This window comes from Acanthaster planci, linkage group LG07, assembly GCF_054643075.1.
Source record: "Acanthaster planci isolate LZ-2023a linkage group LG07, COTS_SCS, whole genome shotgun sequence".
In the NCBI taxonomy this organism is placed as follows: Eukaryota; Metazoa; Echinodermata; class Asteroidea; order Valvatida; family Acanthasteridae; genus Acanthaster; species Acanthaster planci.
In genome coordinates, this window is record NC_141783.1 from 11,194,065 (window position 1) to 11,211,626 (window position 17,562).

Here is a 17,562-nt window from a genome sequence, read left to right on the forward strand (position 1 = left end):
TTGGTATGGTGACTGTTCAGAATATCAATAAATACAGCTGCCATTTGATTTTGGACAGGTGATCCATCGCTCCAAAAACAGGGTAAAGTAGAAGCCTCCGTACGTACAGAATGATGTACCAAGTACAGAAGCCCATAAGGCCTTGCCCATATGGCCTTGCAATGGATTTGGTTTCTTCTACCCACCGTATAGATGAAGTAGCCCCGTTCCCTTCAGCATCAATATTTTTAAACAGAAACATGTTTTGAATAATAAACATGATATACTAATTGCAATCAGGAGTTGGATGAGCCATTTAGTGGGTAATTATAGCTGGGAAAAATCTATGCAAATTTGGCGCTTGTTGCACCCAAAGAATGTAGCTCTGTCTATCGCCCTCTGCATGCTAGAATTACTTTGAGTTTATGAGAACATGAAAGTTGCACCGTCGATACAAAGTGCAGCTTCGAACAAGATTACAAATGATCATACTTAGACTGCCGCAGGTTTCAAGAATATAAATTCTTCCTATAGTAAACAACCCTACGTCTTTTCAAGGCTCAGTAATTATCTCACTTTTTGTCGAGACAGCCAAGGCCATTTTGTGAAACTACATGTACTTTCATCGCGTCACAAGTCTGGCTAACCGGGGCTGTTCTGCTAGACAAAAGATTACGTGTGAAAGTGAACAAGGTTTTCTTGCTTAGTGTTCAAAATGAAGAATATTAAAAAATTCTTACCCAGAGCAATCCTTTAACTTTTCACCTCAGTGATTTATTTTCTTGCCTTTTGAGACAGCCAAGGACATCTTCTGAAACTGCATGCATTTCCATCATGTCACCGGCCTGGCATGCCAGAGCTTTTCCACTGCACAAAAGGTCAGAGTTTGAAAGAGAAAAAAAGATTTTTTGCTTACCTGGCAGTCTTCACAATGAAAAGCAGAAAAATTCCTGCCGTTAACAATCTCGATTTTCACCTCAATGATTTCTTTTCTTGCCCTTTTTTCGAGACAGCCAAGGACACCTTTTGAAATTTTCGGATCACGCCATCTGTCTGGCAGACCAGGGGTTCATTCACCGTACAGAAGAGAGCATTTTCCGCTTACCTGGAAGTCTCACAGTGCCTAAATTCTTTTATGTACCACGCAGCCTCGAAAAAGATTTGAATAATTGGCATTCGAGGCTAATCCAAGGGAAACTGCAGTGCAAGTCATGGTTGGTGAAGTTTCAAATCAGCGTATTCATTTTGTATCTTTTTTCTTCTGTTTATAAAGTTATTTTAAGTGTAGGCCTATTGGAGAATATTGGTTTTGTCATTACATCTTTTTCCCTACAATCTGACAATCTCCACTCTTCTGGTTGATGGCAAACCGGGATTCAAGATTTACTAGAACATAAGATGCTTTCGGTGGTGGGTATCACGGCGGAAGTGTTTCTCTGGTATTCTCTCCTGCAGTTTTGCAGTCTGAGGCAGATGGTGCAAGATGATCGAGAATGAAAACATAAAAAAATAAAAGATAACAGTCATTATAATAAGTACAAACGACAATTGTACGTACTCTTTTCAAACAAACTTTTTATCATATTTTGTTTAGTTATTCTTTCTGCTTCAGGGGTGATTTGGAACACATGTCCCGGATTTTTGAAGTGACGTGCTTTGAAGTCATTCCCATTAAAGAGGCAATGTAGGCCTATCGGTGATATTTTATAAAGTCGACACGGGAATAGTTAGAACCTACGTTTCTTGTCTTCAGTGCCAAAATTAGAACCATTTGATGCTTGTGGCAAACATATAACCCTCGGGGATGTTTTCTTGCATTGGGTAATGCATTTGATTTTCTTGTGTTTTCCAGTTACACACCAGAATTATTCCCTTGGCTACATTACTTAGCTCGCATTCTGCGGGGGGTTTAAACTACCTTTCTGGGTCGCAGATGCCCAGGCTGTAGTCGGAGCGGCTGTGCGTGTTCGTCCACAGCTCGGCACCTGAGTCAGAGCACATGTCTCCGGGTTAATGGAGAAACTCCTCACATTCCATGTTTGAAAAAGTGTGATTTGATCTTCCGTGTACGCAGATAGAATGCATAATGGAAATGGACCCCGGATATTCTCGTTGGCCGGGAGCAAAATGTTGAAAATGGAAGGCGGAAATCTCCCTATTCTTACAGGGAAAATTCCATCTTCCATAACCATCACTGTCACACAAAGTTGTGGCACAAGCTTTTTCTTCTCAATGATTGCGAGCCATATGGTACCTGATACCGTTTGTCCATTGCTCGACTGAAGTAGCCAAGATCAACATACTCCGGATTCTTAAAACTGTAAACCACGTAGACATCCTGGTCAGGGTCATCTGTGTATAGCATGTACCAATTGCCAGCCTTGAGGGCCCTCTCACCAATTGTCACCAAATTGATGAATTTACTCTCGTCTGAGGAAAAAGAAGAGCAACGAAAAGGATTTCTTCCTAATCTATGATGGTCTGATCAGCTCATTCTGACTGGCCGAAGTGCACCAAAAATAATGCATTAAAAGAGTCGACGTGCGTGGCTTCGATTACATTCAGTCAGTGGCTGCTGTACATGTTCAATTCATTTCATACATAAGATTTATGGAAACGTTTATCTAATACCACTACAAAACTTTCTTATTAGATTGTTTTGTGGAGCCCATACATTAATACACATGAAGTCACACGCACAAACATCGTATGTATCAAGAAATCAGAAGAACCAAGCGAAAGGAAGCATACATGTTCATAAAAATGAATGAATAATACCTGGTAGACAGTTGTACGGAAAATGCCTGGGGGTTGCAATTTTCTGGCATTCCGTCGTTCCTTTCTGTTTTGTAATGCGATATCGCTCCCCGTGTACCACAGTGAAACAAAACAAAACAAGTCAAAGCAGTTAAATTGTCAGCAGATACGCCGACGTTGTACGTTCAAATCGCATTTCATTTTTTACATCTTTTTTGTCATACTTAATATTAATTGAAAATTTTGTCTGAACTGTCAGACTGTAAATACTCAATAAAAATGTGAGCCTCACTTTCTTTAGCGCTTGGTCTGTGGCCCACTTTTGCCTGGCTCTTCCCTTTTGCTCTCTCCTCGAAAGGACCCGGACTCATGTTTTCAGGGCTTTTTCGGAAAGCACCTACAAGCCTTATAAGTGTAAACAGGAGCACTGCAACATTTCTTTGGTTGTTGCTGATTGGGCAGCTTCCTTGCGAGTGGTGCCCCATACATCTTGAACGGGCCTCGGGTAGCTGAGACAGTGGTAACTAGGACGCAAATTACTACAACGTTGTACATGTTGATCGTCAGATAAATTGCCGATTAAACCTTTAAAACTGAGCGCTCTTAAGTAAAAGGCAGAGTTTGTTGGTGGGCTGGTACCGTACCACACCAATACCGACAACCACGGACTGGTGACGATCTACAATGCAGGAGAATCTCGGATGTCATTTTAATTTCAAAAGTTTATGGGTACGATTCTCTGATTAAAAAAAAAAAGGAAGGTCGGGTTGTAGACCTGGTGTCATGTTGACCTCAAACACTATTTGCTGGGACTTGGTTGTTGACTCATATTCAAATATTATACTTTTTTACAAAGTTATGCAAATCGGTGAGGGGTACTCCGGAGAATAGACATAGAATATAATGACTTCCCGCTTTGTTTATATATTGTCTAAATCCATTTAGCTCCCACAGGGCAGTCCACATGTTTTAGGTCTATTGACATTCCTAATTTGGAAAACAATTGAGAGATTAATAGGCCTGATAAACAAGAAGCGGCAATGAAAAACCTGAGCATCACTTTGTCTCTCAGCTTAACACTTTTTGACGTCATGTTGGCAACCGTGACTGCGCAATCATACGAAATGCAATCAATTTGCAAACCAGATTCATGCACAGTTTTGCCGAAATTAACAATACACTTAAAACTCGCAGCTTTTCAAAAGACGTTGTTTGATATTAGCTGTTAAAACTTCAAGTACCAAAAACTATTTCATTAAACGAATAAAGTACGCCTTTTCACATTCTTTGTTTCCCTTCGCCAGCTTTATTCCTATTACACTGGACATGATTGTGGAATGTAAAACCTGTTCAAAGTTTGAGTTTGCTATTAAAAATATATCTTTGATGTAACAGACTCCGCGAAGGTTATCCTTTGAAACCCGTGGTTTTAAACACGAGGTTGTCTGACATTACAATAACCCTTTGACCTACGCGTAAGTCCTCCATAGTTTTTGTACACAGACTTCGAGAAAAGCAAGGGGTGCAAAAAGAAGGAACCTTTAGAGTTCCTCGATTGCACATTTAATCATACAGTGCAGTGTTTTTCAAACATGACATACAGATGCAATCTGTTAATTTGATTTGAAATAATTACACCAACTTTCAAAAAAGTTAAAGTTGTCTGCTGCTTTTTGATGGGTCGATCATTCCATGAGGTTGGGGCACAATTTGTGACGGTGTCAATTGTTACATGGGTTCTGTAAAAATGAACTGCCTGTGGATTAGACTCCAAACTGACATTGTTATACATCTTGCAAGGCTGAATACAGAGGTGTGTGTTACTTTTCAGAGTAAATGACCTATTCTACAGGTCATGACAGGTGGTAAAAATTACCCATGTAACAAGGACACCGTCACAAATTGTGCCCAACCTCATGGAATGACCCAGATATGTAATCAAAGCTGACATCTAGCGTAAAAGAAAAAAAATTAACTTTATAGATAGTTTCCCATAACCAGTAGAGTCATCTAAATGTTTAATCAGAGCTATTTCATGTCCATTGTAGTAAACATTTTGTTCTTATTTAATTCTCTCTTCAAGCCCGAGAAAGATCTCATGGTTTACTGAAACAAACGCTGCCCACGCGGGCCACGGAGTCCACCAATTCTCTTGGGAACGGAATTCACCCTCTTCACCTTGGCGGACTGCAAAAAAGAGAAAAAAGGCCAATGATCAACTCGGGCATAGTCAAAATCCAAACTGTTTTAACATGAAAGCATCGTAACTGTAGTTGAGGCGACATCCTGCTAGGAGATGTACCGACGTGAAGTTTCAAAATTATTTACCTTGCATTCCTCTGGAGGCTTAAAATACGTGTCAGGATCACAGATTCCCAGATTGTAGTCACTGATGCCAGTTCTGTCAACGCTTATCTCAGTTCCTGAACATGACGGTATTAGAATTGAAGGGGAATTACAAACCACTGTAAAGGTAAGGGTTACTACTAAATTCGCAAACTCCACTTTTGGGACGTAAAATGTCGGAATTTCACTGATCTTCCGTGGTCAAACTTATGCTTTTTCACCATCAGCATCCAAGGATACACGGTTTATTGTCTACACGTGTATCAACTGAATTGACTGTTGCCAGAACATAATGCTGGTTGCCTGTTGCCGAATTCAGTTGACTTTGGGCACGTGGTCATCACTGGACAACAAACAGCCTCCATTTAAATAAACATGGGATAGCGCTGTCGCAGCCTCTTCAAAAATTACTGGCCCCTTTCAGGTGAATAATACTTCGGCATGGGTGTTGTGTCTATACCTGTTTCTGGGTCAAATGTTCGGGCGAGGTAACCCAGATCGATGCACTCTTCTTCCTTGATGCTGAAAACAATGTGCATGTCTTTGGTAGGGTCGGTCTTGTCATTGAAGTACCAGTTAGCCGCACGTAAGGCCCTGTCGCCAATGGTAACTGAGCCCACATACGTGCTCCCCTCTTTTGAATGCAATGAAACGGTGACAGAACAAGTGTGAGAAACATATATGACAAGAGAGCACTTAAGAGAAAATGGAAACATTAAGCATGTGGAACACGACACGGCATTAGCAAATGAATTCTGGACAACGAGCATACCCGTCCAAAGAACCGATTCGGCGTCAACGTGCTGTGCACGCAGCACGAAGTTTGCACGAGCTCGTTGTCTTCCAAAATGTTCTTTAATCTGCATGCCATCTCCTATTGAAGCTAAGCCCGCATGCGTACATGAACCCATACCTGGTATACAGTTGTACGGGAAGCCACTTGTAATGGGAAACTCGACGCATTTGGTTTCTTCTTCCTCAGTATAGATGTAGTAGCCTAGTCCCTGTCCACGAATAAACCAGCGTCAAGAGGCTTGTTAACATGGTCACGGAGTTCTTCACTACTGATCCCATGCTGTGACACAACTGGGGTACATTTTGCAGGGGGGCTTGGGGGCCAGAGGTGCATTCGTGACGGGTGCGGTTACAGTTAAAACACAGACCAAGCCTATCAACAAATATTCTTCGTCTATATAATTTCGAGGGGATGGGGACACGGCGGTACAGGCCTCTAGTGGGGGGGGGTCTTAAATGGTCCCACTTTAGCTACGCCACTGATACTATGATATGACATTGTTTTCCAAGCCTACACCTGCTGCTGTTTAACTCTGTGGCAGATCCAAGTTTAAAGAAACTGAGGGAGATGATGCGCAAGCCGAGCATTTGCGAAAGAATGGAGGTGAAGAGGTAACCTGAACATTAATATGGGTAGGGCAAATCTGTCTTTTCTCATCTAAACTCATGTAAAGTTGGGTTTTTTAGGTAATTAACCATTTGAGAAGCAGGTATGGCCTTTGAAAATTAGATTTGAAAAGCCCCTCCAGATCTACCACTGAATCTTTCAGTGGAGATACAGTTTATTTGAACATCTGTATATTTCAACAATGACTGGGAATCCTGGATGTAACTTTCTTCATCGTGAACGAAGGTGAACTGAATTCGGAGGATGCGACCCTAAGACAAATCCCTACCTCCTTGAAGTCGTTGATGAGCTGGTAGAGTTCAACGGTACCATTAGAAATGTGCAAGTCAACTTTCAAACCAAACTTCTTGTCAATGGAATCGTATGCCCCACGTGCCCGTATTAGCTCGGTGAGAAGTGAGCCTTCTTGCAGAGTATTAAAAACACTATCTGCGTACGTGAAAATCAAGGGGAAAAAAAATCAGTGCACGGAACTAACGATACAAGACAGAAAACAAAACAAGTTTGCGACCACTGCTAAGCTTATCTGACAAGAAATGAAGCAATGATTAAAATTATTTATGCGGCGAGACTACCTTTGAATGACCGCTGCCGGAATGAATACTACTGCGAAGTCGCAGAATGATGGCCCACTAGACTCGCACATAAAGTGCATGAAGAGAGACCCAGGAGCAGATAAAGTGAAAAAAATCCGAAGTTTTCATGAGGCAAAGTCAAGGTCCTCACCCCCTCAACTCTTAATTCAATATCTACCGGAGAACTCTCTTGAACATTCTGCACCTTGAAAACAAAACCAAATTCCTTCAATTTGAAGTAATAGTGAATTAATTGGTACATATTCAACTGGTAAAAAGATTGAAAATTCGTCAAATCTGGTGGCTAGTCTACAAAGAGAATGTCTGCATAGAAAGAGAAAGTTCTGGATGTTCCATCTTTAATATTTGGTTGACTGATGCACTATTCGACAAGTGTTAGACACCAGTCCTGTTGTCTCGTAAAACCTCTTTTCAACGTTTGAGAAACTTACACGACGTGGAAATCTCCAATTTTTTAGAGTACGATTTTTACGAGTAAGAACACTAGGATCGTCAACTGAGCACTTATTGTTACGCTCAAGAAACGCTCATGGAAGTAATTTTTAGGGGATAAAGGATTGAAGTAGTCCAACCTGCTTGGAAGGTGTAGTAGGGTTCAGCACAGCATTTTTCAGGCGCCGGCTGGTCCAACTTGTTTCCAAAGATGAACTTTTCCGGGCTTGCCGAGGCAGCCACGACGAGAATACACAGGATCACCGCAGCGTACATTGCGGCTATCGGAGGTCCTTGGTAGGGGTTGTGATGTGTGTGCCGTGCAGTCTTCAGTCCAAGTGCAACGGACCAACTTTCGCTTCTACATGCACGAAGTACTAAATTTCCCAGGTCAATTATTTGAATGACAATTGTGCTAACGCAGAGCAGACCATGATCTTTCATGCGTTTTGCTCAGTACGACCGAGTAGCTGCATTAATTATCAGGGGCACCGCGTAACACAACAACCTACTCAGTACGGAGCACCTATGACCAATCTAGCTAAAACTTCACATATTTGAACTGCAGTCGACTGACTGGGCCTGGGACGAGACCCAACGACACATTTGCATGGTTATCGACAATCTTTGTTGTAATTTACAAAGAAAACCACCGGCATCGCAATATGAACCAAGAAGCAACTTATGTTGGGAAAGTGGGATTCACAAGAAATGATGGTTGGACTAAGGTAGTCTTTGTGTGACTATAGCTGAACGCATTGGAACCATGCAAATGACCTTTGCTTAACAACAAATTGGAAAAGAAGCTTGAACAACCCTAGCAACACAGTTCATTCGCTTATCCCACTATGGTATTCCTGAGGGGACATCACACATCACATATATCTTTGCAAATATTAATTTCATGGATAGCCATGTTTGTTTCAGTAATTTAAAAATGCCAGACCCTAACCGAGCTGAAAAACCCAGTCTTCTGACTTTTGGGATAACGATTTACAGTATATATGTCAATGCCAGTCCGTGGTTTAGAGGATTTTTTCCGGGGGGGGGGCTGACTGGTCGTTTTCAAGGCTACCGACTCATTCAATTCACCATTGGTAAAGTAAGTGGTATATGCTGTCTCTTTTCTGGGCGTTAAGAATCCCAGGGTAAAGATCCATTGTACTGTCTCACGAAAGTCCCCGATGAATAGAACTGTAGTCAATAAATCCAGGAAAATAACACGGCGTGAAGCCAGTCGGGTAAAATCAACAAAATACCAGACGAGCACGAATGAACCATTTTCCTGGGGTCCTTGATGCTTTTTTTCATGGAGGGCAGTGCTATGAGGGACATAGTAAAAAAAATTCTCTTTCAGCTCATTTGTAGGACTAACTCGTCTGGTACGTTTGAGGTATACGTCGCACTGCACGTACAAGTCCCTGCTCAGCGAAATCTTGAAAATTGCCCAAATGTTTTGTTCTCTATCCAGAGTCTATTTGCCTTTGAATGAAATCCATTCATAGGATAACCAACTCAGGATGGAGTACTGTAACTTTGCGCAAGAATCCAAATTGCCTCGGCCCTCATTCCTTTGAAAGGTGAAAGTTGCTGAGATACAGTTGTAACTTACAAAAGATACAGTATTTGGGACTTCTATTTTGCCAGTTGAAATGTATCACTGAAATGAATAGAGTTTACAATTACCACGCAGTTTGTAAGTCAGGTATTTCTCCTAGCAAACCTCTAAGAGGCCACATAAGAAGTATTGGATTGTACTGAGGCACATCTGTCAAAATAAACATTAAAATGTGGAATGGAATTCTGAGTGCAGAAAAATTCACACTGTTATTACAATGCTTTGAAGGGAGTATCTTGCATTCCGCCCTCCATTTTAATGCCAGACCGCGTCCAAATTGCATATCTTGCGACTGTGACTTTGGTTTTGCCATCAACTCACTGCTGCTAAAGGCCATAGTCTCACACAATCATGGTGGTTTCCCGACAAGGCCTGACACCAAACAGGTCATGTTGAAGGAATTTTATATGATTAAAACAATAGAGATGTGAATCAAGCCATTTAGAGGCGCTGCTGGACAAGTGGATTGCTGTTCAGCTAACGACGTCTATGTCTTCACACTTTAATATCAGAGGGACCATGCCCCAATCGATTGCCCTAGGCACTACTATTATTTTTTTTTTGCACACAGTGCAGTGATTATGGGCAGTAGTCTTGTTTGAGATAACACCATTTGAAAGGATTCAGTCTTCACAAGAAGAATCCTTGCATTTCTTTTCAAGTAAAATAGCGAACCATTTTAGGTTTTTTATTTTATCACCAAATATTATTATGGGTCTTTTCTTTCAGTTTACGAACATAAACTAAGGTTCGCGATTACACTGTGCATACAGAAGTGGAAAATCCTTAAATTAAAACAAAAACAAATCCCCAAATAAATAACCAGAACATGAAGGATAAAGAAAATAGCTGTGTTTACCTGTCGTCAAAACAGGAGACACTTGTATTTTTGGAAGTGCGGGTTTTCTGTGACTGTTGTCTTTTTAGAAGTCTGCAACCAACCACCCGTACCACCTCCCCGTGAGCATGTTGCCACCGCGGTGAAAGTTTCAATTTTAGTGGCTGAATCAGTAAGCAAATCGGGGTATTGAGTCCTTGAAAGGAAGCCTTTGTGTAACTTAGGGACTAATGGTGCACAACAATAAGTTTTCAGTGTGACGGAGAGCCAGACGTCACGTGAACGAAGGTCCTTAGGCGCTACCCATGACTTGCCAGCATATATCTCATCAAGACTGGACAAAATACATATGCAGTTATAGACGTGCTGGATAAGAACAGTATTTAAAATTGGCCCCTGGAAAATCTGGATTTACAACAAAAGAGTTTATGATACAAAGAAATTGGTTTTCTTATCAAGTTGATTGAATGTGAAGTAAAATAATGACCAAGAATCGGTCATGACGACGGCTGGCCAACGGAACAAGTACACACAAAACGTGAAAGAGTATGATGAATCATGGAAGAAGGACGAATCTTATTTTTTTCTCGATTGCTGTGCTGTTGAAAGGGAATAGCACTGCTCAGAACTGTCGCCATGTTTTGTGAGCCAAGGTTTAAAACTTTCTTTTTGAAGAAGAATAATGAAGGATGAAATTATCTAATAAAATAAACATCAGGTTATCTTGAGTAATATGATCTTGAATGTTATACAAGACCACCAGGGTGCACATTTGCTTACTTGCTCCCCTTTTTGATAGTTTCATTCATACTGCCTTGAACATAGTGTAGGCACTCATTCACAGGACTGCTCTTACCGTTTGGCTAGAAATTCACCACCCATCTTGACGATTAAAATGCACTGATGTGAATTGCTTTTTAGCTACTGAAACGTTAACATTAAACAGCATCAAAGCCTTTTAAACACCCAAAGGACATATACAAAGAGGAAAGAAATAACTTCGTGGGTCAGCGTTTTTTCTTTGTGGACGACGCGCAGTGCATGTTTGTAAAGACACACTGCGCACTGATATACGTGCAGTTGAGAGGCATCAAACCGAGTCTCTTTCTTACTACAATGCTCTGAACTTCCAACTGTTGATCCTAAAGTTTCTGAACAGCAACACCCAGGCTGGATATAAACTCGATACCCTCTCCACAGGACAAGACAAAAAACGGTCATTATCCGTGTTGGTGTTGCTCTCATTGAGGACGAATGCGATCGGTTAAGCTCGATTAATTGGTAGGACAAATTTGATTAGGAAAAAAAATGTTGTCTAGTTTCATCGTGTGCGTGCTGGTTGTTAGTGCGGGCGCAATGGCGGTGAAAAAACCCGTCTTGAATGCCCAGACCGTGTTCGGCATCTCGCCAAGGGAAGGCGAAGACGAGCGCAAACCTTGCGCTACTCCAAAGTACTTCACCTTTGATCAAGGTAAGCAAGACCTAATTATAATTAATTTCGGTTTGAGATATTTTACCGCCTGACAATGACGTGTAATATTCAAGTTGTATCCAAACTTTCATTGACGTACAATGAAAACGTTGGTTCAGGCAGAAACGACATTTTATAAGGTGTATGGACACGAAGCCCTCGTTTGATGCAGCTGCACTTCAAGTCTAATTTTAGCTTAACATTTTACTGTCAATACAGGACGCCTGTCAAATGGCTTTTGTGTTGGTTACAAGTCTTTTTTTCACTCGTTGTTAAATCTCATCAGAACCAAGAGAAACCTACCTACCTGTTTTATACACTGTCTACAGCCGATTTCATGACGACTTTGGAGGAAGGTCGTCTTACAGTGGAGTACGTTAACTTTCACGGAGCTTATGACGAAGTTCTGAAGAGGTACTCTGTTGAGACGTTTCTGGACTTTTTCAATGGCACACTGCTCCACCTGAAAGTAATAGCGGAATACGATGAGGCAAGTCCCACCTAATATATATAACCGATTATATCATTCGATGGCACTGAAAACAACTAGGATAGAATGAATATTTGTGACGTAGGGTAACAAATATGAGGAATCTTTTAAATTTTTATGACTGTGCATTTGTCTTGCTCTTTTTACATTTTATCTCAAAACGCAGTGCAGTTAACTTACCACATGGGAATACTGTTGAACTGAATACACAAACAATTAGCATTTTATGGCGCATTTTGCCATTTAGTTGGTAATTAGTTTAGTTGATAAAACAGAGTTCTATGCAGTGTGATCACTTGGCACCCTGTGCACAAACCCCACGAGACTGGTTTGTAAATTTCGAAGTGTTTTCTACACATGCTTCAATATTTTTCCCCTCCAAAAGTGTCTTTTTGGAACGTATTTTAACGTTATGGTGGCTGATAAACTATTGCAAGGGAAAATTAGTGATGTCCGTACATGGAACTCGTTCCCAACTGAATAACGGTCATGCATCTGTGAAATTATTGACCGACTTTCTTCAGACAGTGCAATAACAGTGGTGTATTTCCTAATATTTGTGGATTACTTAAACTCGGAAATAAAATGTTGAACGACTGAAATCTCTTTGTAATTGGAGCCTGAATGTTTTTTAATTTCCAAGGGTACTGACAGCCTCAAGTGTGATATGTACCATTTCGGTAAAATAAAATTTGTAATGGTCAGTTGAAATATTTCCAGTGATGACAGTCTGCGTGCAAAATGGCGATCAGTGTTTGGAAAAACAGGAAGTATATGACCAAATATAGCTCCCTTCAAAACGAGCACGAAGTAAACTCTTGTCGATTAATTTGCTGTTTTATTAATCACCATTATGCATTGCACGCGCATATACATGTTTAATCACTGGCATTCTATAATTGGTTCATAGTAGATCGTCATAATAATACTTCGTAATCTAATAAATACAATGTATTATACAGTCCTGCAGTTAAATCAAATCGAGGACTCAGGAGGTATTGAGTTTCTTTTTTTTTTTTTGAGAAAATCCTCTTCTTTTTTATTTACAGGGAAAGGGATACCTTGTACAGAGATTGGGAGATGAGATCGAGTGCGAAGTATATGACCTCGAGGGGAAAAAATTCCCGGAGGAGTTCTCTTTTCCGGGTAAATGATTAAAAGTGCTGTTGACGATGAAGACCTTGTGGTCTGAAATTAGCACCTGTTGCATAATGGACTCCCAGTCTTTTAATTTCACATTTGGGCCAAGTCCGAATTAATTGACAGCGGCTAAAATTACACACAACAGTGTAGTGGCTGCAGCTACCTCGTCGTAAACCTGTGTTGAATATCAACCTGCAGGCTAGTTTATTGGGGCACAGACTCTGTCTTGTGGGTCCACGCACGCTGCGCATGGTGGCCGCCAAAGCCCGCTCTTCTGACTTATACTGACTACTGACTTATCTTCTTGAAACTGTTTTGTGCAAGTACACTGAAGGCCTATCTAAGTCTTGCTCTTGTTGATTAAAGTTTCCTTCTTGTATTACTCTGTGTTGGTATTCTGTACTTGCAACAGAGGATGCTACGTTTCTTGCTGACTCAACCTTGGGCGATCGTGATCTCACTGTGGAAAGCTGGTACTACGTCAGCGAAGATGGAACCAAACACAACGTGAAGACCGTGACGAAAGATGAATGTGTACCAGTGTCACTGTTCAGTCGTAAATTCGACCCCGAAACTGGTGAGACGCATTTTGTAATTTCCCTGATAGATTCCAGGGGTACGTTTCAACGCCGAATGGGGTTGAGGTGTTCATTGTGTGGTTGGTTTGTTCTCCACCTGTTATATGGACCTTGGCATACAACACAGGTTTTCGAATTATGCGAACCTTCTGTGGGCTATCATGAAAGCCATGCCCATGTAAGGTTATTACTTTCAAAAAACAAAGTTGTACAGGTTTTTTGAGTTCGGTTTGTGTGAGAAAATGAAGAGGAATATCAAGGAAACCACCAACAACACTTCAGCTTAAAATGACAGAATGTAAGACAAATCTGTCTTTGTCTGCATCTGGGCTAGGGGTTATGAGGAAGTTTCGCGGATGATTCCTGAAATATATTCGTCGACAGGAAGAGCGAGTATGAAGCAGTGCTATATCCAATAGTAGTGACCTCCTGTTTTCTAAGGAATTGTGAACATCCCAACTTTCATCACCATTTTGGGTACAAGGATTCTTTTATCCATAAAAAAACGGACAGTTTATGTGAAGAACACAAGTCTTGAAAAATATCGGAATTAAACAGTGCTTCCATTTAGAAGTAATTATAACCGTGTCAATTATAACTGCTTTGATTGTATTTTGTTAGGGGAGGAACTTGAAGTGGTGAATGGGCAAGTCATCAATTTTAAACTTGGAATCTGTGACCCGGAAAGTTACTTCAAAATCCCAGAGGAGTGCAAGGAGGTACAAAAACATGAAACTTTTGCTTTGAAATTCGTTCAAACTACTGGTATATGAAATGAAATCAAAAACGGCAAACCGATCTTATTCAATGTGTTCACGATCCAAGAATCACTTTTAATTTGCTGGAGTTTATTGTACTCTATACACTCCAATCCCAAGTTTAATTGCAGCCGCTCTTGATTCCGATTCACATGAAATGATTCCTTTAACTGTGACAACTATTTGGTATACAGTCATATTTTTCAGGGCACTGTCATTTTTCACCAGAGTTTCTTACAATTCGAGTTAGATTTAAAGGGCATTAAAAACTATTTGCTGATCAAAAATTGTCATTTGGTCTTTCTCTTCATATCGTTCTCCTGTAGGTGGGAGTCTCGAAAGAGCTTTCCAAGAATATGAAGAAGATGCATCGGTTTGGCCTGATGTAATGCGTTGCCTTCGTGATTTTGAGTCGTGAATAAACAAGCGAAGCTCCTGTCTTGATGTCAACTATGCGTTAAGTGTCCTTTGTGTTGTGGGTTTATCTCTTAAAGATCTTGAACTGTTTTATTTGCTCTTAATAACTTACGTACTTTTAACTGATATATGATCCTGGTAATGCACGCACCATATTATTTAGAAAGCAGTTTTAAATTTGATGCACGTTTCCCTATTTTTTTGTGAAGTTTACGTATTTTAAAGACTAACAACACTTCATCCCTTGCAATAAAACTTTATTCACCACATCTTTGATTTAACATTAATCGTAAAAGATCTATAAGACATGATTTCAAGGCAATTTAGGATGACTTACTTGATGGATAAGAGCATCAAAAACATGTATTTGTAGCTTGAACAAACACTTATTTTACATTACAGTTATTAGAAACATGTTAGGTATTCTTTATTCGAAACCAGTTACGAGTAAATGTATTTAGATGAACAATAAAATCATTGCAACTGAATCCATTCAGCGTACATTATACCCACACTCTTTATTGTATGAAACTCAATATTAAAATTTGCCAGATACCGATTTTTTTGGGCAAACTTGCCTCGGAAATACGGGCTAACAGGAGGTCCAGGTCCCATACATCAATCTTCATTTCACATCCAGGCCAATCATTATCTCCGTGGACACCCTAGTCCGATGTACGTCAATTTTCATTTGGTACCCAGGCCATCATTAACTCAATGCATGGACACACAGGTCCGATGTTCATCAATTTCCATTTTGCACCTCGGCCAATCATTAACTCATTGCTATGGAACACAGAGCACACCCAACCCCCAAGAGTACATGAGATGGAATGGCTGACCCCTTACAAACAGTACAAACTTACAAATACCAAAATCCATCAGACTTTCTGAGAAACAGTATCCACTGTTAACAGTAACCATAATAATCATGATACATGTCAAATCGTGTATGCATTAGGATAAGGCTGTCTCCGAATCCTGTTAGAAAACGCCATTTCTTAAACCACAGATCGCTACAAGTCCCTAATTCGGACAGGGGCAAGTCCTCATCACTCTAGTGGGAAAAACTGAGGGGGGGGGACGCCTTACTGCATCACTTTGGAGCCAGCCCCTGACCAGAAACCAGAGACCTGTTTTGGGCCTTGTGTAGCAGTAGTGCCCCTAATCCAAAACATTGCAACTTTGGAAAGATTAATAGCTATTACCTAAAAGTTAACAACATGCTCATTTTAATTGTCTGTTTCCACTTCCAGGGGCACGCCTTGAAGTAACCGACACCAACCATGATGAAGTTCCGAAACCATTTTGATTATTCTTTGGGGGGATTGACAGTGTTATCGGAAACGAAGTTCAGAGCAGATTCTGTCCTGGTTAAGGGAAAGCTGTTTCGTGAATATTCCTCTTTTAAAGTGTATTAGCCAAGCACATGCACACTTTTGGACCGGTAGCATTTTGTAAATCGCGACTTTGCAAAAGAGGCAGTCCGCAACCACATGACTTCGATAACAACACGGTGTATGCCATAAAGAATATTGCAGAACCTAATTAGGATCGTGTATTCGAAACCGAACAAAAAAGCAAAGCAGTGTTCCAAAGCTATTTTTTCTTTAAAAAGATGATAAATGTACGTACCCTACAGCGTATGCATCGACAACTCAGACGTGGGCTTATGATACTCCGTAATCAGTGCTTATAGTAGGTTAATATGCACGATTCACCATGTGACCAACACTTTATATAAACAATATAAAGATTTCAGAGGGAATGCCAAACATTAGCCTTCTTGACTCATTCAAAAGTTTATTTTTGGTGATAGGCTACGCAAAACTGATGTGTTTCGTATTTCAGTGTAATCTCTTTCGGGGCATGTATATCCAATCTCCATTTTGTTAAATCCATAATTATGTTGTGTCAAAATGACGAGGGTTGGTACAGTCGAAGAGGTTGCTATAATTGTACTCGTATGTAATTCAATCTTTAAACGTTTTCAATCTAATGACTGGTTTTGCGCATCAGATTTCATGGAGCTTGTATTACTCGTGGATAATGATAATGTATAACAATTATGTAAATGACTTGGCTGTAAATTTCATTCTCACATGTCCCACCCTCTATCAGTATTTAATTAGTCGAAGTTTAAATGAATTACCACAACAATTTAATCGGCACAGACTCACGAAATGTGTTTGTCTCGCATTTATAATAATAGGCTGTCTCTTATTAAAGGTGTACTTGAAATACCAAACATATGCTTACTCTTACTTTTATATCGCATTAGTTTTTACTTTCATTCTTAGACCCTGCTTTTACTCAAGTTGTTTCACGAAGTTAAATAAAATGGTTCTCTTTTTTTAGCAAGGCACCATGTGTTCTTTATTGTACTTTATATAAACCGATTCAAAGTTTTATTAAGCGTTTAGAACGAATGGCGCATTTTTCAATTTGATGCACGTTTCGTTAAAGTTTTGAAGTTTGCGCATGTTAAAGACAAACAACACTCCATCCCTTGCTATAAAACGTAGTACCCACCATATCCTTAATTTAACATTATTCGTGTTGTTGTTCGCTATTTGTCATTGAATGTGTAGATATCAATCTGGCGTGGGTTCGTAGATGGCTGGAGAGGCCTATCTGGGCAAGGAACCATCTACCCCAGAAAGAGCACTGCAGTGGGTGGGTGGAGTGCTGAGGTGCTGGTGGCTCTTGCCTTGCG

General features: G+C 40.4%; 2 protein-coding genes and 1 pseudogene across 4 annotated transcripts; 1 reads left to right on the forward strand and 2 right to left on the reverse strand.

The window, feature by feature from the left end:
* Positions 1 to 1,365: 1,365 nt before the first annotated feature.
* On the reverse strand, positions 1,366 to 3,889 carry LOC147798636 (uncharacterized; annotated as a pseudogene). The gene is made up of 5 exons (XR_015425991.1): positions 3,119 to 3,889; positions 2,758 to 2,876; positions 2,183 to 2,409; positions 1,840 to 1,956; positions 1,366 to 1,443 (listed from the first exon to the last, which is right to left on the reverse strand). The product of XR_015425991.1 is annotated as an uncharacterized LOC147798636 (transcript).
* A 130-nt stretch (positions 3,890 to 4,019) lies between these two features.
* On the reverse strand, positions 4,020 to 10,153 carry LOC110973700 (development-specific protein LVN1.2-like). Of its 2 annotated transcripts, XM_087139123.1 has the most exons (7): positions 10,011 to 10,153; positions 7,674 to 7,910; positions 6,774 to 6,934; positions 5,996 to 6,086; positions 5,543 to 5,716; positions 5,065 to 5,159; positions 4,020 to 4,923 (listed from the first exon to the last, which is right to left on the reverse strand). In XM_087139123.1, exons 2-7 carry the CDS (start codon positions 7,807 to 7,809, stop codon positions 4,840 to 4,842), a joined length of 741 nt encoding a protein of 246 aa, XP_086995249.1. In that variant the 5' UTR covers positions 7,810 to 7,910; positions 10,011 to 10,153; the 3' UTR covers positions 4,020 to 4,839. The 2 variants fall into 2 exon arrangements, with proteins under 2 accessions (XP_086995249.1, XP_022080400.2); XM_022224708.2 differs by lacking the exon at positions 10,011 to 10,153 and having other exon boundaries at positions 7,674 to 7,993.
* Positions 10,154 to 11,055: 902 nt separating this feature from the next.
* On the forward strand, positions 11,056 to 17,211 carry LOC110973697 (uncharacterized). Its single transcript, XM_022224703.2, has 6 exons — positions 11,056 to 11,460; positions 11,790 to 11,950; positions 13,000 to 13,096; positions 13,506 to 13,670; positions 14,293 to 14,390; positions 14,756 to 17,211. Exons 1-6 carry the CDS (start codon positions 11,298 to 11,300, stop codon positions 14,816 to 14,818), a joined length of 747 nt encoding a protein of 248 aa, XP_022080395.1. The 5' UTR covers positions 11,056 to 11,297; the 3' UTR covers positions 14,819 to 17,211.
* Positions 17,212 to 17,562: the final 351 nt, after the last annotated feature.